Source organism: Pseudonaja textilis, chromosome 3 (genome assembly GCF_049901715.1).
Source record: "Pseudonaja textilis isolate UNSWEBS1 chromosome 3, rPseTex1.2, whole genome shotgun sequence".
Lineage (NCBI taxonomy): Eukaryota > Metazoa > Chordata > Lepidosauria > Squamata > Elapidae > Pseudonaja > Pseudonaja textilis.
Window position 1 is genome coordinate 194,857,838 of NC_141992.1, and position 21,619 is coordinate 194,879,456.

General features: G+C 44.1%; 1 protein-coding gene across 1 annotated transcript in view; it reads right to left on the reverse strand.

Moving 5' to 3' along the window:
* The window catches only part of AGO2 (argonaute RISC catalytic component 2), a 52,925-nt gene that overhangs the window by 17,515 nt on the left and 13,791 nt on the right, over positions 1 to 21,619 (reverse strand). The window contains exons 2-12 of the mRNA XM_087931797.1: positions 18,487 to 18,682; positions 16,628 to 16,748; positions 14,728 to 14,909; positions 10,833 to 10,969; positions 10,543 to 10,677; positions 9,118 to 9,205; positions 8,662 to 8,809; positions 7,056 to 7,175; positions 5,330 to 5,452; positions 3,492 to 3,625; positions 1,338 to 1,522 (exon numbers count right to left, since the gene is read on the reverse strand). Of these exons, the coding sequence (XP_087787923.1) occupies positions 1,338 to 1,522; positions 3,492 to 3,625; positions 5,330 to 5,452; positions 7,056 to 7,175; positions 8,662 to 8,809; positions 9,118 to 9,205; positions 10,543 to 10,677; positions 10,833 to 10,969; positions 14,728 to 14,909; positions 16,628 to 16,748; positions 18,487 to 18,650 (1,537 nt within the window). The 5' untranslated portion in view covers positions 18,651 to 18,682. The remainder of the gene's footprint in view (positions 1 to 1,337; positions 1,523 to 3,491; positions 3,626 to 5,329; positions 5,453 to 7,055; positions 7,176 to 8,661; positions 8,810 to 9,117; positions 9,206 to 10,542; positions 10,678 to 10,832; positions 10,970 to 14,727; positions 14,910 to 16,627; positions 16,749 to 18,486; positions 18,683 to 21,619) is intronic.

Consider the following 21,619-nt stretch of genomic DNA (forward strand, 5'->3'; position numbering starts at 1 on the left):
GATCAAGCTAATGGCTCTGATAGCTACTTAAGAGTGCTTAACCCCAACTATAATCCCTTTGTGACAGTATCTTCTCATAATGCCCCTCTGAGATAAAGCAGGAGGCTATCAAGGAGAAGGCCACGGGCCATATAACAACTATCGTTCTAGAGAACGGAATATTTGCAGCTCAGGGCTGAAATGAGGAGTCGCTGGTAATCTCTAAGCTTGGTTGTTTTGTTGTAGACGTTTCATTACAAAACTAGGTTACTTCATCAGTGCTAGTAAGTGAATAGGGCTTGCTCTTTTTATATATTAGTGGCTTGCAGTGTCAGTGTTGGTAGAAGTGGACTTGGTAGTCCCTTTATTGGGCTGTTAATTACTGTTAACTTGTCTAAGTTGGTAGTTCCTTGATTGGGGTATTTTTTTGCCAAGTCCACCCCACACAAAATAGTAATAGCACTTAGACTTATGTACCTCTTTACAGTGCTTTTAGACCCCTCTCGAAGCAGTTTACAGAATCAGCCTTTTCCCCCCAACAATTTGTTTCCTCATTTTATCAACCTCGGAAGGATAGAAGGCTGAGTCAACCCTAAGCCTGGTGAGATTTGAACTGCCAAATTTTAGGCAGCCGCCAGTCAGCAGAAGTACCCTGTAGTACTGCTCTCTAACCACTGCAGCACTGTGCCTCAAAAACATTTTTCAACCAGAAGACGTGTTCTTAATTAGCCACGCACTCAAATTCCTCTTCATCTGTTGTTGATGGGAGGCAGATAGGCTCAAAATGAAGGGTAATATTTAATCTTCCACCACTAAGAATTTATGATGTAACAACTGCTGATCTGGATATATATCATAATGCCACCCTTCAATCATTTCTTTACAATCCAACTATCTTCTAAAATAGATAGAATTCTGGCATTTTCACGTGTAGCTTTCTGCCTTTGAGTAAAAGGCTGTTCAATAAGGTATGTTTCAATATTACATGTGTAATTTTTTTCTTCTTGTGACATTTTAGAAGAAAATATCACACTAAGCTATCAAACATGCATTGCCTTATACTTGATGAGAGTTCTAGGTCAGACATTTCCAAGGTTAATGTAGAAAAGTAATTAATAACAGAAATATAGAGGCAGCAAAAAAAGAGAACCATCTCAAGAAAGTGCCTTAAAAGTTGAGAATCATAGTAAAAAATCACATATTCACAGTAGTATTTTTCAACCTTGGCTATTGGAAGATGTGTGGACTTTCAATTCCCAGAATTCTCCCAGAGTTGAAGTCCACACATCTTCCAGTGGTCAAAGTTGATTTACAGTAATGCAAAAGGTGACAGAGGCATGTAGGTCTCTTAGACTGACCATAAACAGGAGTTTTCCCAGGTAGAATGACAACCACAAGCTGCAGACCAGAATAGGTGTTCTTCAGGTGACGGAACATGGGTTCCACACTGTCCGCTCCCTGGGCATATTTACAGAAACAAGGTTGACCTTGGATGGGCATTCCTGCATCTCTGGATATTTTCCTCAGTTGTTCCGTGAAGGTTCTGGTATATTTAAAAGAAGCAACATCACATTTTAAGAAATCAAAGTTTTTATGTAGCCATGTAGCAAGATATCACATTCTATGCGCTACCATTGTTTGATTTCTCACTCTGGAATCCATTTATGCCAATCCTTCTAAGCGAGAGCAAAACCGGCTCATCCATAACTGATCTATACGATTATAGCAATAGCCCTTAGACTTATATACCATTTCACAGTGCTGTACAGCCCTCTCTAAGCAGTTTACAGAGTCAGCCTATTGTCCTGCAACAATTTTGGGTCCTCCTTTTACCCACCTCGGAAGGATGGAAGTCTGAGTCAACCTTGAGCCTGGTGAGATTTGAACTGCCAAATTGCAGGCAGCTGAAAGTCAGCAGAAGTAGCCTGCAGTACTGCACTCTAGCCACCGAGACTCATATCCCTTTATCCCTTTAATCCTTTCCTTCCAAAACTACATTTGGCCAAGAAACTTGGAACAGCCCCTTCCAACTTTGCAAGTCTAAAAGGAGGCTGCCTACTTAAGACTTTATAAGGGAAAATGATTTCTTCAATCAGCGATCAGAACGGAGAAAATTCAACATCACAGAACAAAAATGTAGTGCAATAACTAAATATATAAAACCACATCTAAAATTCTAATGACGTACACATAACGTAATTTGCCCAGGGTATAATCACCACCCCAAAACTAACCCTGCAGTAATTTAAATAAATATTTCTTAACGATTATTAATAAATTAGAGGGACAACCCCCAAAAAAAAAATCCAGATTCGAAGTTCCAATGACTGGAGCTCCTTCCATGTGGTCACATGACTGGAATGCTTGTCAATCAGCCAGTATTTATGGCCATTTGCAATGACCTGTGGTCATATGATTGCAATTTTATGTTTCTTCCGGAAACCAGTGGTCAATTCCTGTTTCCAGGAGAAAAAAAAAACCCATTGCCATAATGTGTTCACTTAATGATATCTCCACTCACTTTATGACTGCTGCATTAGTGAACTATTGCTACAAGACAGGTCATAAAATCAGGTCTGTGATGACCTGCTTAATGACCTGCCAATACAATTACAACCATAATTCCAATCATAAATCAAGGATGAATTTGAAAAGAAATACTGGGGTTGTTTATGGATATTCTAAGTCATCCAGGTCACGATTGTCCCAAAGGTGCTTAACGCAAAGAGCTGAGGAAGCTTCCAGGATGAGAAGTGAAACGTCTTCAAAGAAAAACAAAGTCCAGTTGCCTCTTGAACAAAAAACAAAAAAAAAGCACCTTTGGGACAACCATGACCTGTGTGATGGAGAATCTCCAGAGGGATTTAGCTATGCACTTTGGGATTCAGAGCTGAAGAAGCTTGTGGGATGAGAAGCGAAACGTCTTCAAAGAAAACCAGAAGGTCCACTTGCTTCTTCGGAAAAAAAGCACCCTTGGGACAAATTCTGCAAAGCCCCTGAAGGCAGGGCAAGAAGCAACAGATGGAAATTAACAAAAGAGAGAAGCAACCTAGAACTAAGGAGAAATTTCTCGACCGTGAGAAGAATTAACTAGCGGAACAACTTGCCTTCAGCGGTTGTGAATGCTCCAACACCTGAAGCATTTAAGACAAGGGTCTTCAAACTTGACAAGTTTAAGACCTGTGGACTTCAACTCCCAGAATTCCTGAGCTAACAGGACTGGAGGAGGAATTCTTAAGAGTTGAAGTTCACAAGTTTTAAAGCGGTCAAGTTCGAAGACCTCTGGTTTAAGAAGAGATTGGACCGCCATTTGTCTGAAATTGTATAGGGGGCACTGGGCTAGAAGAACTCCAAGGTCCCTTCCAACTCTTGTTATTTTATTCTAAATACTATAGTTATTGCAAAGGGGCACAGAAAACAGCTCGGCGAAAACACCGGGTGACCACAGCAGAACAAAGGCTGGGAAAACTGGAAGAAGACGTGATCAAGGCACCACTCAACCGCAGACTCACTTAAGATGGACTTCAGTGCACTGGCGTTGGGGCGCGAAACACGCAATGGCCCAGACTTTGATTTCAATTCCAGTATGAAACTGTTTATTCCTCATATCCCAGACCCCCTGCACTGGGGTCGCAATTGCTTTGTTCTAGAGAGAGGGGGAGAAAAAAAAAAAGAAGAAGAAGTGGAATGATTTCCCAGAGCCAAAATAAAGCTTTACAGTGCAACAATTTCAAAACACGTCTGCCTTTGGATGTCAAACCCCCCTGGATGCGAAGGGGAAAAATGAAGAGTGTCCGTAAGACCAGCCCACATCCACGACTCGTGGTATCAAAGCTCTCCTTGGTCAGATGTACAGGTAGTCTTCAACAGGCAGCCGTTCATTTTTTAGTGACCGTTCAAAGTTACAACGGCACTTAGGATTGTTTCTCACACTTACGACCGTCGCAGCATCCCCACGGTCACGTGCTTGAAATTCAGACTCTTGCCAAACCGGGTCACGGGATCACCTTTTGCGACCTTCTGACAAGCAATGGGGAAGCCAGATTCCCTTAACAACCGTGTTACTCACTTTTAACAACCGCAGCGGTTCACTTAGCAACGGTGGCGGAAAAAAAAAGGTCATAAAAGGGGTGAAACGAACTCGCTTAACAACTATTTCACTCAGCAACGGAAATTTGGGGCTCAATTGTGGCCGTCAGTCAAGGACTACCTGTGCAACGGAGCACAGACCAAACAACAAACTGCACCTTTGTGCAAAACGTGCACACAGTGGAAAGCTAGAACTGGAGGAGGTGCGAGTGCACAACTGTGTCTCTCGGTGCCTTCTCCCGACACCCAACACGGCTGCACGTTCATTTCCGTTGGTCTGGACCCCGTAGGACATTCCCGGGAGACAGACAGGCTCCCCTTATTAAGGGCTATGTCGGCTCATAAAACATTCCTGGGCCTGTTTTAGTAGTTGCCATTAAAAAAAAGGTGAGGGGAGGAAGGAACTCTGGAAGAGCAGTTGAAAGCGAAAGCACAGTCTGACTCTTCTCTTTAAAAGATTGTAACTAAAATACCAGAGTTTTTGCCCGCGAATCTATTTAATTGGAGAATGTGATTGATGACACCCAGCCTGTGAACATGCTGAATTGGAGAATCTGGTTTATGAGATACCCGGGGAGGGGGAAACAGGGTCACGGGCAGAGGTGGTATTCAGCAGGTTCTGACCAGTTCTGGAGAACCAGTTGAGGAAATCTTGATTAGTTCGGAGAACCGGCAAATTCCACCTTTGCCTGGCCCCACCACCATCTATCCTCTGCCTCCCGAGTCCCAGCAGATCAGCTGGGTCTTCTTTTGTTGCCCTGCACAGGAGAACGGAGCTGGAAAGCTGCTTAGTGCAGTGGGGAGGGAATGGGGATTTTGCAGTAACCTTCCCCTGCCACACCCATCAAGCCACACCACGCCCATCAAGCCATGCCCACAGAGCCGGTAGTGAAAAATTCTGAATCCCACCACTAGTCACAGGTGACTGTAAATTACGTATGCCAAAGTTGACTTCATACAGGGCAGTGCAAGTATGTCGCCTTTAATGAATCCTTTGAAGTTTTTTGAAGTTTGGCTCGAGAATCGTGATTTCATTATGGCGATTGCTGGAATCCTGACAGGCTTCTCCCCTGGGAGACAATTCCTGGCTAGGGGAACTGCACATTTTTATACAGAGCATTTAACCCCAGGACATCTGCAAACCAGCGACGTCAACACTACAAGGCCCATCTGAAATCACAGGCAACTGTCGTCCCAACTCTTACTCTGAGCCACGACCAATGGGCCAAATGAGAATTTGGAGCCCCGATGACACACGTACCCGGCCTCCGTAGAGAATCGAAGGTGGCTGTAACACCCTCCCCGTGACATCCGTCATTTCATCTTTGACCATGATTCCAAACTCACGAACGAACGGGTCAGTATTAAAACTTGCGCTTCGCATCTAGGAGAAGAAAAAAAATATATATTTCATACAAACACGCATCAAAAGTAAATTGATATAGGGTTGTTTTAGTTGCAATGGAATTCTGAACTCTTCAATGTTTTTTTAAGCCTGAAGGAGGTAGTCTATGCAACCTGCATCCAGTTCTGGTCATCATGATATAAAAAAAGATGTTGAGATTCTGGAAAGAATGCAGAGAAGAGCAACAAGTATGATTAGGGGACTGGAGGCTAAAACATATGAAAAACAGTTGCAAGGATTGGGTACATTTAAGTCTAATGAAAAGAAGGACTGGGAAGGACATGATAGCAGTCTTCCCATATTTTGAGGGGCTCCTATATATGGGGAGGGTGTTTTCAACCTATTTTCCAAAGCACCTGAGGGCAGGACAAGAAGCAACGGGTGGAAACTAATCAAAGAGAGAAGCAAATTGGAATTAAGGAGAAATTTCCTGAGGGATGATAGAACAATTAGTCAGTGGAACAGCTTGCCTTCAGAAGTCGTAGGGGGTTCAGCACTGGAAGTTTTAAAGAAGAGACTGGACACCCATTTGTGTGAAATGGTATAGGGTCTCCCCGTCGAGCAGGGGGTTGGACTAAATGACCTCCAAGGACCTTTCCATTTCTGTTATTCTATGTTCTATGCCTGCAACAACACAGTCTTGGTTTTTCTCTCTATTCTTTCTCTATAATCTTCCGCCTCCCAATCCCATGATTTTCTCTCTTGTTCCTGGCCGAAATGTCTTCTTTGAAAAACTGACCTCTGGGAGTGGAACTACGGGAAGACATTTTGTGACGTTCCTTCAGTCATGGAACATACACCTGTGCCCGTAGGTCTCCTTCCTAATGTTCCAATAAGGGACAGAAGGGAGCCACTCCAGGGAGTACAGAGGACGGTCTTGAGGGACAGAGGGAAGCTCTACTACCAAGGCAACGAGCAGGTAAACAAGATTTGAACCCAGGCCAAGAAAGCAGCTTACAAAAACATCTCAGACAGTTCCCCACCCCTTAATCCTCCTGGAGAGAAAAGAGGGAAGAGCATTCAGACTAGCTCTGTTCCTGTAGCTCTTCTGATAAATGTAGCTTTAGGCAAGGGTGGGCTTCAAAAATTTCAGGAAAAGGTTCTCTGCCCAGTTGCTGGGTGGGCATGGCCGTGGCGGGCGTGGCCTAGTCAGCCTCCTGCCCCACAGTGGGAAGGGGGGGGACGTTTTTGCCCTCCCAGGGCTCCAGAGGCTTTTTTTGAGCCTCCGGGAGGGCGAAAACAGCCTCCACGGGCTCCGGAGGCTCTCCGGAAGCCAGAAACAGGCCCATTTCCGCCCTTCCCGAACTTCTAGGAGGCCCCGTTTTTCACCCTCCCCGAGTCTCCGTGCATGCCCTGCATTTACCTGCAGCCAAAATGGGCCATGTGGGGACTCCTGGGAGGGGAGGGGAGGAGTGGGCGGGGCCAGGAGTGGGATTTGGGTGGGGGGGTTCTCCAAACTGCACAGAATCTTAGCTGGGGCTCTCCTGAACCCCTGCAGAACCCCACAGCAGCCCAACCCTGGCTTTAGGTCTACATCGTCTCCGTTTCCTAATCCAGGCCACCTTATAGGGTTGATGCTCACCAATTTGCTGATCTCTTCCTGACGATCCGGGGCCGATCTCGCCGTGGCTCTAATCATAGTAGAAGTTTGATTGTCTGTCAGCTTCTTAATACATCTCTGTCCTGCAACTATATTGCATACCTAAAACAACACAGCCAAAAGGTTACTGTCAAAGTATGTGGGGGGAAAAAGGTTACAGATACAGCATGATGCTTCCTGGGCTGCCCGTATACAGGTGGTCTTTGACTTATGACCATAATTGAGTCCAGAATTAGTCATGAGTCATGATTGTCATTAAGTGAGTCATTATGTGACCGATCTGATTTTAAACCCCCACCCCTTTTCTTTACATCAAACATGAAGTGAGCCACATAGTTGTGAAGCGAATCCGTTGTCCTCGATTTGTGTTTTTAGCTGGGAACTGGAAGCAACGCTAGTTTACAGCAAAAACAAAAGTTATAAATTGTGGTCACATGACCAAGAATGCAAATTGGTTGCTGAATATCTAAAATGTGATCACATGACCACAGGAGGCTGGGTGGGGGAAGGGGCAGTGACATCAAAACATTGATACCTGGTCATAAGAACGTTTTTTTTGTGGGGGGGGAACTGTCATAACTTCAAATGATTGCTAAGTGGCCAGTCATAAGTGAGGATAGCCTGTAATATCATCTTGAGGGGTTGATCAGATACTATGTAGCATCAAACAGGGCTAGTCAGATATCAACTGAATATTTCTCTGAGCCATTACAATTTTCCTCAAAGTACCCAAACTATGCACTTTTTAACACACACACACACACACACACACACACAAAAGACCAGTAATTGACAGTCACATCTTTTGGTTTTGCTTCAGGAAGAACAATTTTTATTTCCCGTTAAACAACTTCACAAACATAGGGTGACTTTTCACTGATAAGATAACCTTTATTGTCATTTTTTTACTATGGACACACTGGCACACATTAAGAATTAAATTCCGCTGCCTGCTCTCAAAAATGTATCCAAGCATAACACACATATACATCTGCTACATACATACATACATACATACATACATACATACAGGGGTGGGATCCGACAGGGTTAACTACCAGTTCGGTGATTTACGAGGTTCGTTGGTTTACGATGTGCTTCCCTGCACGCTGCCGGCACACGCCTGTAAATCGTCATCAGCACGCTGCGTGCAGAGAAGCAGCCTTTGAAAAAGCCCTTTTTTCCTGCTTTTTTAACTGCAGCTGTGCCTCGCACAGCAGCTGAAGTTGAAAAAATTCAGGAAATAAAGATCAGGTAAGAGCCCGGGTGGGCGGATGGGCAAAAACATCAGCAGACATAGAACCGGTTCTACATCTGCTGCTCTTCAGAGCTACTACCGGTTCTACAGAGGTGGACGGAACCAGTAGACACCCACCCCTGCATACATGCACACCCATACATATAATCGCTGTCCACCTTGAATACATATCGGAAAGGCCGTGTTTTATAAACAGGCCTGTGTCTCTGCTACCCCTCCCTTTAAGACAGGAAAATATGGCAGCCAAATCATGACAACAGCCGTGCCTTACAATCAAAATGAGGAAAAACAGACAAGGGGAATGAAACGCCTCAATAGGAACAAGGTTACCTCTAAGGGAAGGTACGTGTGTTTCTGCTCTTGCCCAACTTGTAAACATGGGAGGTGAGGGTAGCGTAACACCAATTTGTGCCTGTCCTTAAAATATTGAGCTACAGTGCATTCAACAGTCTGGCCGCTCTCCTGCTGAAGAGGAAATCTGCAGAATAACAAGGTGAAGGAGAGAGGGGGGGAAAAAAACAACAACAACACAATTTAGCATTTTTTTACAAGTCACCTCATAGTATAGTTTAGAGCAGCGGTCCCCAACCATTTTGGCATCAGGGAATGACCAGTTTCGTGGAAGACAATTGTTCCATAGACTGGTGGGAGAGCGGGGAGGAGGAGCGTGCCACCTAAATCCCACACATCGCGCACTGGATCCCAGGCAGTGAATATGGAACACGTTATGCATAATGGTTATTTTTTAGGGAACCGCAAAAGACAAAAACAAAACGTCAGGATTACGTTTGGTGACTTGCTGGTCTTCTCGTAACGTTGCATACTCGGTATTTTCTTTTCATCTGTCCACAGTGAGTGATTTCCACCTTAAGACCTGGTAACAGAGCAATTGAACCGTTATTCTCCCTCTGGTAGAGCCCAGATTGTGAGAAGTCACCACAGGGCAGGTAGTTCTCAACTTACAACCGTTCTTTTAACAACGGTTCAGGGTTACAAGTTAACGGCCTTGAAAAAAAAAAAAAAGGTGACAGCATCCACGGGGTTGTTCTGACTCAGGCTTTGTCAAGCGGAATTAAACGCAAACTTGTTTTCAAAGCAAAACCTATTTTATTACAATGCTGGGAATTACCTTCATCCCCAGCCTGAACCAATTATAAACAGTTCCCCAAGATAAGCACACGCCTTTCAGTGCTATGGAATGTTGCCAAAAAAAGAAGTATCCAATTATAACAGAAACCAACCGAAATATCAGAAAAAAATAACCAGAGCTTCAAGGAGGATTCGGAATCTATCGAACTACTTTGCTTCCTGCAAAGTGTTCGTCATTGAGGTCTGACTTTTATCCCTTATGGGAGGGGCAATCACCTCCCAGCCTTACTCCCGAGTTGCCCATTTCTTCAGCTGCTCTCTCCTTCTACCAGCTCTGCGCACACACGTGCACTGGGAACAGGCTCTCCTGGGTCCTCTGCCAGACTTTGAAAGGTCCGAAGGCAACACCCCACTCCCAGATGGTCCTGGCCCCATCCCTGCATTGGACGCAGGACCTTCGTCCAAGTCCTCTCCAGATTCCCTGACTGGTTTCCTTTCTTCCTCACTCTCCAAATCCACTGCCATCCGCACCGACTGCCGGGGAACCACAACGGTTCTAACATACTCAGGTTGTGTGATTGCCATTTGCAAACTAGCCAGCTTCCAAGAAGCAAAGTGGGGGGGGGGGGGAGGAGAGGGTGTGGTTTCACTTAATGACAATGTGATTCACTTAACAACTTCACTGTACTTTTCTTAACAACCCTGACAAAGCAGGTCATAAAATTGGGAGCAATTCACTTAACTAGCATCTCGCTTAATGACAGAAATTCTGGTCTCAATTGTGGTTGTAAGTCAAGGACCACCTCTGGGCAGTCATTTTATACAACGTCACAACTTAACAGTCAGTCCTTTCACCATTGACCCCTTAAAGTAACACTGAATTTTGAAGTCAATCTATTCTGTGCAGTTTTTAAGAAAACCTGGGCACACGCTCCCTGAAATAAAGCAGCTTAAAAACTCCTTTCTGCAGAGTTTAAGAGGTGTCATAGATAGAATGCTTATTAGAAGATCTTTTTGTAAAAAGGGGGTCAGGCCCTGTTTGACAAATTGAGCATTCAACACCTAAGAGAAAAAAAGATCGCGTAGTCTCATTTCAAACTCTTTTTTTCCCCCCCGTCTTACCTTTAATTTCTTTGGTAAACTTAACCCTTTGGGAATCTGTCAGAGGTTTCTGTTGTTCTTCAATACTTTTGAAATCAAGAACTTCACATACAAATTCAATCACTGGCTGGGCCTTATAAAACGCTGTCGCAGAGACTAAAAATAAAACACAAAAAAATCAATAGCACCAACGTGGCTTTTTATCTAGACTCTCGGATAGATCCTTCAGGTCCAATTCCGCTGTGCCCCTTCCAGGCGACTAAAGCAAGATCACCCAAAGGCAGATAAAAGGAAGCAATCTAAAAACCTACCATCGATGTTCAGCATCATTTTCCACAGGGAAGGCCTGACTGACTGATGGAATCCAAACCAGACTTCTCTGCCACCTCCCAGAGGATTCGAACATCCTTCGGATGCAGTAAAAAAAGATCGGCCCACTGGAGTATATCTGCCATTGAAAAAATACATATATATACATATACATACCGTGTTTCTCACATAATAAGGCCGGGTCTTTTTTCATTTTTTGAGCCCCGAGAAAATGGCTAGGCTGTCTTTTTGGGGGTGACTTAATTCCCCCCCCCTTGCATCTTCGGGCAGGCGGCGACGGCTTGGATGTTGACCTCGGCATTGGTGGGGCACTTCGTATCGGGGTCAACGCAGGTAGCACCATATCCGGGTGTGCAACAAAAGTACTTCCTAATGGCAACCCCCCCCCCCCCATTCCCCCCATTTCACATGTTTTAATATAGGCCTTAATTTGGGGGAAGGGGCTTAATTTCATTTCATGCCTATAAAACATGCCGGGACTTCCTATTGGGGAAGGCCGTATTGTTGGAGAAACAGGGTATATACATATACATATATATCTATACAGTATATACATATACACATATACACATACATACATACATTGTTACAAAAACCGTTTTTCCTCTTGATTCTCAAATGTATTGTAACACAATTCAGAGCCATATTGGCCAGTGCATAGAGTCCTTGGCTTACAACCATTGGTTTTAAAGACTGTTCAAAGGTACAACAGCCCAGAACAAATGACTTAGGATCAGTCCTCATGCTTATGACCAATGCAGCATCCTCATGGTCACATGATTCAACTTTGGCTTCTTCACAACCAGCATTTTTGTATGATGGTGATCGCCAGTGGTGGTGGTGGTGGTATTCAGCCGGTTCACACCGGTTCAAGCGAACCGGAAGCAAGGATTTGGCAGGGGTCGCCAAACTGGTAGTAACTTCTGGCAGGCCACGCAACTGACCCGTTTGCCCCTCCCTGCCTAATCAGTCCTTATCATGCAGGCGCAACATCGCTGACTGCGTTCTTCTGTGCTCAATCACTCCTTAAGGTATTTCTTTTTTTTTCCCTCCCGACAATCAGCTGTTCCTACGATCAGCTGTGCCGGGATTCCCCTCGCTGTCTTACTGCTTCACCCAGGAGACTTCCCTGAGGCCCAGGAAAACAAAAATGGAGAGAGGGGGGGCACAGCCCCCTCACTCCCCGCGCTCCATTTTGTTTCCTTTCTGAACTCCAGGGAAGCCTTCTGGGAGCAAAAATGCCCCCCAGGAGGCTTCCTTGAGGCCCAGAAGACCCCAAAACGGAGCATGGAGGGGGGGCGGGCTCTGTTTTGTTCCTTCCTGAGCTCCAGGGAAGCCTTCTGGGAGCAAAAAACACCCCCCAGGAGGCTTCCCTGATGTCCAGAAGGCCCCAAAAATGGGGAGGGGGGGGATGCTACTGCTACAAAAAACTGCCAACCCAGTCACATGGCCACGCCCACCTAACCACACCCACAGAACCGGTAGTAAAAAAAAAAAAATTTGAATCCCACCACTGGTAATGGCCTCCCAGGATCACGCGACTGCCATTTCCAACAAGCAAAGTCAATGAGGGAAATCAAATTTGCTTAACTGCATGATTCATTAACAACGCCGTGATTTGCTTAGCGAGCATTGCAAAAAAAAAAAAAAAAGGCCCTGACTCAGGGCATGATTCATTTAACAATGGCCTTGCCGAAGAACAGAAATTGGGGGCTCGACTGTGGTTGACTACTTGTATCCAGAAAAAAACAGTCCGTTCTCCTTCAGATCTCATAATCCTTTTAATAAGAATCAGTTTGAAGTGGTATTGTTTGGGGTATTCAGGTTTACTTCAAGCAGCAAACAGCACCCCAGCCAAGGAACTGCCAAAGCAATTAAATAGTCAATAGGCTATCAAAGGAACTAACCCACCAACACTGACAGATTGGAAAATAAACCAAAGGTACTGCGACTGACTAGAGGCTGATTAACATAGCCGTAATTTACTTGTTGCCACGAAGCAGAAATCACAGCATATCTGCACCTGGAAAGTTCAAAAGCAGCTTTCCAAATCATCCAGGCAATGAAATCCAGCATTTGACTTAATTCAGAAGGGGTTTGTTTCTCTTTTTTTAATGCTATCTTTTCTGATGCTGGTGGATGATCCAAGAATCATTGGGACCAAACACTGGAATGCTTCCGTAATCTATCAATGGTGTTATGAGGCTAACATTTTCTAGGATTCCTCGATAGGCTGCTTTCTTTGAGTTCACATTTTGAATATTACCAGACCCAATTAGTATCTCCCAAAGTCAAATCATGAACGTCTCTTTTTCCTTATACTTTATATAAAAGAGAGACCAAACCCTGCATCCTTCTAGCACTGAGGATATTGTTCTGACCTAGGCTTCCTTCGAAAGCTTAAAACACAATCTTAGTTCGGGCAAAACCTCTTTTACTTCCACGGCTGTGAATTACGCTCATTCACAGCCCGCAAGGCTTCACGGTCTTTCAGGGGAATGTTTGTAAATACCCACCTTATCGCACTTGGGATGCTGCCAGATAACTAATTGCCAAACGCAGGGCAAGCCAAACTTGACACCGAGTCAAACAGAACTTTTCAAAGCTTGAATCGACTAGACGAACTAATTGCTTCCTGCAAAAGCTCACGTCCCGTTTGCTCCTCTTTTATGTCCCATAGGAGGGGCCAATCATCTCTGAGGTGCCGCCTTATTCCTGAGTCAACCCTGCTTTCTCAATGGTTCTTGTCTTCTGGTAGCCCTGTGCATGCGCAGGCTGGGAACTGGTTCCAGACACTCCCCCGCCTCACTGCTGAAGGCAGTCTGAAGGCAGCTGATGACTGCCAGCCCGCCCTGGTCCCATCCCTGCCTCCAATGCAGAGCCCTCCTCCGGGCCTTCCTCAGCCTCCAGAACTGGCCCAGGTTCCCTCCACCCCAACCTCCTGACTACTGTCTGACTCCGTTGACAGCTCTGTCAGCCGCTGGCAGGCCACAACAGATATTTCCTAGTCTGGTAATATGAAACATCTGCAAGGAAAACAACTGCAGAGAGCATCAAGGAATCCTGATTTCAACCTGAGCTACAAATACAGGTAGCCCTCAACTTAGGACCACAATTCTGTTCCTATGTGAAACGTTTGTTAAGTGAATGTTGCCCCCCTTTACGACCTTTTGCGCCACAGTGGCTAAGTGAATCGCTTCAGTTGTTAAGTTAGTAACACGGTTGTTAGAGTGAATCTGACGTGCCCCTGGACTTTGCTTTGTCAGAAGGTCACAAAAGGAAATCCCAGGACTGCGGGACTCTGCAGCCGTCATAAATATGAACCAGTTGCCAAGCATCCGAATGTAAATCACGTGGCTATGGGGATAATGCAATGGTCGTGTGAAAAATGTTCACTTTTTTTCAGTGCCGTTATAATTTTTGGAAGGTTGTTAAATGAACGCTCTTAAACCGAGGACTACCTGTACTCGCTGATTTCAGTAATTCAAAGACTGCTGAAGAAGAAGAAAAACAGGGAGGGAAGGCAGGGAGCCCAACACCCAACAAGGAGCACCTTCTAGTTCCGTATTTCCAGAAATACCAAAGTGCCGAAACGGGCCGGTTTTTTTGGCCTCCAAAGGCTGCAGAGGCTTCCCTCAAGCCTCAGGGAGGCCGAAAAAGGCCTCCAATGGGCCGAACATCAGCTGGGAGGTACGCACATGCGCAGTGCAGGTAAGGGGGCAAGGGGGTTGTACTCGCATGCGCGGGGGAGCGGGGCGCATTGCACTGTGGTTGCCAGCACACGCGAACTTTCGGCACACCACAACAAGAAGGTTCGCCATCCCTGTTCTAGTTCATAATTGCCTCTGAACCTCCGTGTGGGAACCCAACTCTTACCTCATAGAGGGCAGGTGCCTCATCACCACATCAAGAGCTTGAATGGTTTCGAAAGGAACACTTGGAAGACGACCGGAGAGAGCGTCGTGCAATGCCTGAAGGCTCACAACCGACATCCACTTGATGGCTACCTTGAATATTCGATCCTTCCCTTCTCCTGGCAACGTGACCTCCAATTCCACCTGCAACATTTGGAAAGCAGTACAAGATGATTCTTTCCGCTTAAACATCCACACCGGAAGAACGAGGGAAGAGAAGTGGATTCTCCTGCAAAGAACTGGAACCCTTTTTTTAGAAGGCATAAAAAAAGGCTAGCTTGCTGGGGCAGCACCCCTTCTGATGAAAAACCAAAAAGAAGCAACGGAAAGTGATGTCAGGCAAGATGCTGAAATGAGAAACCAAGAAGCACCAGACAAAAGTATTCGGATTGCTGAAATGCAAGTCCGGCTGGAGAAAGGAATTAGACATTAGGAACCCACAAGTGAAAAATAAAAGTCATCTCTTTCATCCACCAAGGATCACACAAGGTTGGATAATGATTTTGAATCATACTTATCTGTCCTTTAATGGCTTCCAAACCTATAGATTATTTCTTAGAAAGGCCCTTATACATTTCCCCAACCTGGTGCACCTCTGATAGCCAACCAAATAGGAGAAAAATCTATCAAGGAAGACTGCTTTACAATTATGACTGCATCCATTTTAACATGTATGGTGGGACATAAAATTAAGTGATTCTCCTACTTGCTTATCTTACAATGATCTGTGTTCAACCTTCACGGAATCCTAGAATCGAAAGGGGTCATTTATAGCGATGAGGAAATATTTACGAATCCTTTTTCACAAGCAGTACTTCGGACTATAATGTGATAAGAGATTCACCTAATAATAGATAAAGACATTTCTGTAGGGTGCTTGATGCTCTCTGAGCTTGGTTGCTAGCACTGATGATGTTACCTAGTTGAGTCGTGAAATGTCTGCAAGAAACTAACCAAGCTCAGAGAGCAACAAGAAACCCCACAGTTCAACCCCGGAGCTACAAATATTCTCTTCTAAAGAGAATGCTGTTAAATAAGCAACACTGCAAACAGCATATGATATATCATGCCTTTAGAACAGAATAACAGAGTTGAAAGGGACCTTGGAGGTCTTCTAGCCCAACGCCCTGCCTAGGCAGGAAACCCTACACCACGGCAGACAAATGGTTATCCAACATCTTCTTAAAAACTTCTAGTGTTGGAGCATTCACAACTTCTGGTGGCAAGTTGTTCCACTTAATTGTTCTGTCAGGAAATTTCTCCTTAGTTCTAAGTTGCTTCTTTTAAGAAGCACACTGAGCTTTGACCTGACGTTTCTTTGTTGGAAAAAGTTATATGAAATTTTAGATTTAGAAAACAGGTGGTAGCTTTTATAGCAATGGAGACTTCAGCTGAAGAATTCCTGAACTTGTTGATCAAATGATCTGGAATATGGTCCATTTCAAATCGACTTGATTTCATTGAGGGCCACATCAGGGTTGTGTTTGAACTTGGAGGGCCGGGTGGCCATGGCCAAGGTGAGCGTGGCCACTCAAAGTCACTCATGTCGTGCTTTGCCAGTGAAAACGGAGCTTGGGAGTGGCAGAGGCACCACAGGCTCGTCCTTCGCTGTTTCCAGGGTGGCCCGGCAGGCCAGATCTAAGTGCCCCGTAGGCAGGATCTGGGCCCCAGGTCTTGAGTCTGACATCCCTGTCATAGCCCCTTCCTCGAGAAGTGGCAGTCAACTTTCCTCAACACACATACACACACTAATATTCAGCTTAACAAGCCAATAATACGGAACAAATATACAAGTCACCCGACCGTAAAATTATATTTGCACAAATAGAAATTAAGAGCCAAACTTAGCATTAAATACTTACTTTATCTCTCCCTATTGGAAGCGGCATTGCGGTGTAGAGGTTTTTTCTCCCGTCAAATACTGGCTTGCGATCTCCAAAGATCTGGGCTTTAAAGTGCTGCACCATGTGCTCAACTATTTCTCTGGAAACAGAGAACCGTATGAACAAAGGATCTTCCGCTATTCAGATAAAGCACTGAATATCATAATAGGTGATCAAAAGTATAATAAAACAAAGGGGCATTTAAAGGGCTGGTTGAAATCTACTCAGTTCCCCTGGGGAATTCAGGGAGTTGAAGTCCGCCAGGCTTACAAGTTGCCAATGTTGGAGACCCCTGACCCAGAGTGTCTCATCTCCTTTTTGAATCAATGGCCCAAAGACCACAGAATCTACCCCATATTAGTTCTAGAAACCTCAATCCAAGGAGGTTGAACAGACAGAGGTAAATATATTCTCCTGAAGGAACAATAAAGAGAACCACAAATTATTCTCCTGGAAAAATTTCCAGCTTCATCCATTTAAATGCTTCAACCGTTCCCCATCTAGGGTGCGGGATCACTGCTAGCAAGGTCACAGCTGAGAAAGCAGTGCATAAAGGGATCAATATTATAAACTTTAATATTATGACAATATATTATAAACTATTATAATCTTTCTCTGGGAACATCTGAACATCTGTATTTTGATCACATGACCATGGGGATCCTGCAGCAGTCCTAAGTATTTAAAACGGCTGTAATAAATCACTTTTTTCAGTAATATTATAACTTCAAATGGTCACTAAATGAACTGTTATAAGTCAAAGACTACCTGTAACCGAAGCTTGAAAGTCTAAAGCATTACCCCCTCCTCTGTGCTTTTAATTTCTGTAAAACTAGGGAAGGTCCCTTCTGAGTTGCTTACTCAAATTACATTTCTGCCCAGGACTTGGATTTCTCTTTTCGGACCGTAATCTAAGATGCAGCTCTTCTTCCCATCTTACTCCCAAGGTTATTCTCACAGCCCATTAGAATCAGATGCATACCAACACTGAGCTCATTTAAATCTCAGAATTCACAGCAGTTCGTTATCAATTCCATCACTGGCATTTTTATCTCAAAGACCTCTTAGAATGAAAGCCAACAATCTACCCCATCTCCGTCTGTCAATTTTCCATTCAGAGGAACTCGGCGGAAGGCAAATCAAACGTACCTGTTCTTATATATAGTTTCGCCGAAGTCCTTTTATACAACCAGACAAATATGCCTGCTTCCTCCTGCCAGCAGGGGAAGACAGGAGAGAATAAGCAGTCCATTTAAGAGGTTTGCTACAAGCAAACTATGGAACCAACCAGAAAGCAAGACCAGGAGTGACTGAAGGAGATGAAATTTGCAAGATGTGAATATCTGCAAAACTGATTAAGTCTGAACGTTGTATATAAAATACATTACCTCTAACCAGAGGTGGTATTCAGCAGGTTCTGACCAGTTAGTTCTGAAAAACCAGTAGAGGAAATTTTGAGTAGTTTGGAGAACCAGCAAATACCACCTCTGACTGGAGATTTTACAGTATCCTTCCCCTGCCACGCCCACAGAACTGGTAGTAAAAAAAAACTGAATCCCACCACTGCCTCTAACCATAGGGTAGGGGAGGAAGAAAAGAAAAAGAAAATATTTAAGATGGTATAAGAAGATTTGGAGAAACTGATCTTATTTATAGAAGATACTTTTACATGCAAATCATTGTTTCAGGTTTCAAATTAAAATGCAGCCACCACCGATAATCCCAGGAGAAATAGCTCAGCACCAAATTACATGTTCTGAAATGCGCTTATTTTAAAGAAGCATACAAACAGAAAGATGATGTATGGGGAATGGGGAAATAAAAAGGATGGGACGTACCTGTTCACTCTTCTAGGACATTTCTCAGGCTTTATATCCAATTCGTAATGGTAGATGTCCATTTTGGGGATGTCCATTTCAAAGAAATTGGCTTGCAGTTTGATTGTTCTTCCCGAAGTACCGAAATCAGGTCGAGGGGGAGGTTTAAATGCATAGGCCTGCATCGGAGGTGGCAGTGTTGGAGATGTTGTAAGAACTGAAAGAAAGGAAAATTCACAACCGGTGATGCAAGTCGTACCTTCCTCTCGGAATCTTCCTCCATCTTTAAAAGAAAGTACCGCTGTGTCCTTAAAATAGGCATCCATCTCCTGTCACAACTTAACGATCGAACAATACCGATACACTAAGCTAGGGGTCAAAAGAGGATAGAGCTACAGGTAGTCCTCGACTTACGACCACAATTGAGCCCCAAAATTTCTGTGGCTAAGCAAGACAATTGTTAAGTGAGTTTTGCCCCATTTTACGACCTTCCTTGCCACAGTTCTTAAGTGAATCGCTGCCGTCGTTAAGTAAGGAACAAGTGAATCTGCCTTCCCCATTGACTTTGCTTGTCAGAAGGTCACAAAAGGGGATCACATGACCCGGTCATAAACATGAGCCAGTTGCCAGGGATCCAAATTTTGATCACGTGACCACGGGGGATGCCGCCATGTTGAACGTATTTGCTTTTGTTTAGTAGGGGAGTAAGTTAAACAAGCATGTTAAATCGGGGTTGGGGAAATTTTTTGCATTCAGAAATTCCAGAAAACTCAAGTAACGCTGCTTTACATGATGAGTCTTATTCCCCATCCTCAGACAGCCAAACTACGTCTTTATTAATGACTCACCCAGAGAGAATTACTAATAGTTGTATCAACAAGTTATATTTGGAACTTAGAAAGAAGTATACTCGAAGAATTCCGTCTTAGCACGATCACCCCTGGGAGTTCTAATGTGCTCCCTTTTCGATTCTGCCCTTAATCACAACGTTTTGGTTCAACTCAGTCGAAGAGCTTTAAAAGAATCAAAGAAACATAACTGGAAGTTTCAGGTGGCTGACATACTGCACTAATGTGCCATATACACATATGTGGGGGTGGGAGGTGTCATAAAATCCTGCCTGCCCCTGAGTACGAATCCAACATCCTTAGCACATGCGTGACTTTTGCCTGGCTACGAAGATCAGCAGTCAAGCCGGAGTTGTGAGGACGACCGGCAAGAAGGGGCTCAGACTTCATGCAAATGCATTTCCTTCCTCCTTGAACTCTTTTTTCAAGCTTTAGAGCAAGCACTAAAAAAAACAAACAAACCTCAAGATATTACTTAAAAAGATGGGTTACAGATAGTTCACGACTTCCAATCACAACCATTCAGAGTTACAACCGGAAAAAGCGACTTGTGACCGGTCCTTGTGCTTACGACTGTAACAGCATCCCCATAGTCATGGGGTCAAAATTTGGGCACTTAGCAACCGGCATATATTTATGACGGTGGCTGCATCCATCCCAGCATCATGCGATCGCCATTTGCGACTTTCCTAGCTGGGTACCAATAAATACAGCAAATTCTCAGAATAACTTGGTGATTTAGTTAAGAACTGCAGCGATTCACTTAACAGTGGCAAAAAAAAGGGGGGTCATCAAACTGGGGGTGACTCTCGTAACAACCCCCTTGCTTAGCAATGGAAATTCTGGTCCAAACTGTGGCCAGAAGTCAAGGATTACCTGTTTAAGACTTGAACTAGCAATCTCTTGAGAGATCCCAAAGCTGGATGATAGAATAGAAAGTCTGGGGATTTTATGGAAGAAATCAATGGCGAACCACTTCCAAATACATGCCAAGAAAACGACATGAACGTATGTGTCCATATAGACCAGAATTCCCCAACCGTGGCAACTTTTAAGGCCTGGGGGCTTCAACTACCAAAATTCTGGGAATTGAAAGCCCCCAGACCTTAAAGCTGCCAAGGTTGGAGACTGACAATGTAAACTCCAAGAGTCAAGACGGAGAAGATTTTTTAAAGAGGAAAATAATATATCCTTAAGGTATTACCCAGGTGGGCACTATTTAAGATCTGGTGTTGGTTGGGTCTAGTTCTCTTTTTTGGGGTATTGAAATGAAGGAAGGGCAACTCCTCTCTTCTGCAAACTCAACCCAAATGTTTTGTTTTTTTCCCTGCAGTCTCCTCTCAAGCATATTTTCTCGGGTGATGAGAAAAAGGCTAGAATCACAATTTCTTCAACTTACTGCACAACATTTTTGCAGCGCATCCAAGGCATATGCTGCTCCTGAACAACTTCCCAATTGCCCGGTATTTTGCCAGACCATGCAGACTAACCAATTGCAATGCGCACTGTGTATCTTTAAGAGGGGTTTGTAATTCCCAATGTGCTAGGAGCATTCCTTATCTCAAAGGGAACGTTAGATGCTCTTTCTCCAAATTTGCCTATCAGCTGCCAGCAGAACGGGTTTTAAACGAAGGTATATGGGCTATTCTGCAGCATTCTCAGACTTGTGGCATTTTCGAAAAGGCTACCTGCTATTTCCAATAATATTTATTCTCTCTAAGAAATCTTACGGATATTACGTTGACAGTATGTAGGGGAATGCCTGTATCGGAAGCTGCCCTTCAACACATCCCGTTTTTATAAGATCTTCCTTTAATGCCCCACAACAAACCAACAAAAGTCACACACGCTGAGCAGAGCACCTTAGAAAATTAAGACCTCAATTCTAAATAACGAATAATAATAATAATAATAATAATAATAATAATAAGAAGAAGAAGAAGAAGAAGAAGAAGAAGAAGAAGAAGAAGAAGAAGAAGAAGAAGAAATAGTAGTAGTAGTAGTAGTAGTAGTAGTAGTAGTAGTAGTAGTAGTAGTTACGGATACAGATACCTCCCAAGGTTTTTATGCATCTAAACATTATAATTAGTCTGAGGGGAGCTCTTCAGCCAAAGAGAATTAACTAGAGTGGGAGGTACAAATTACTTTCAGCTTATTCTTTATAAAATCACTGGGTTTTAGTTTCCCTTAAATAAAGGCTAGTGGCTAGCAAATGGACAGCAAACATATGCCCATGGTCTCTCCCCACACCCTCAAAAAAAAACCCCACTTAAGAACATGAGAGGTTGGCTGGTATTGATCAGACA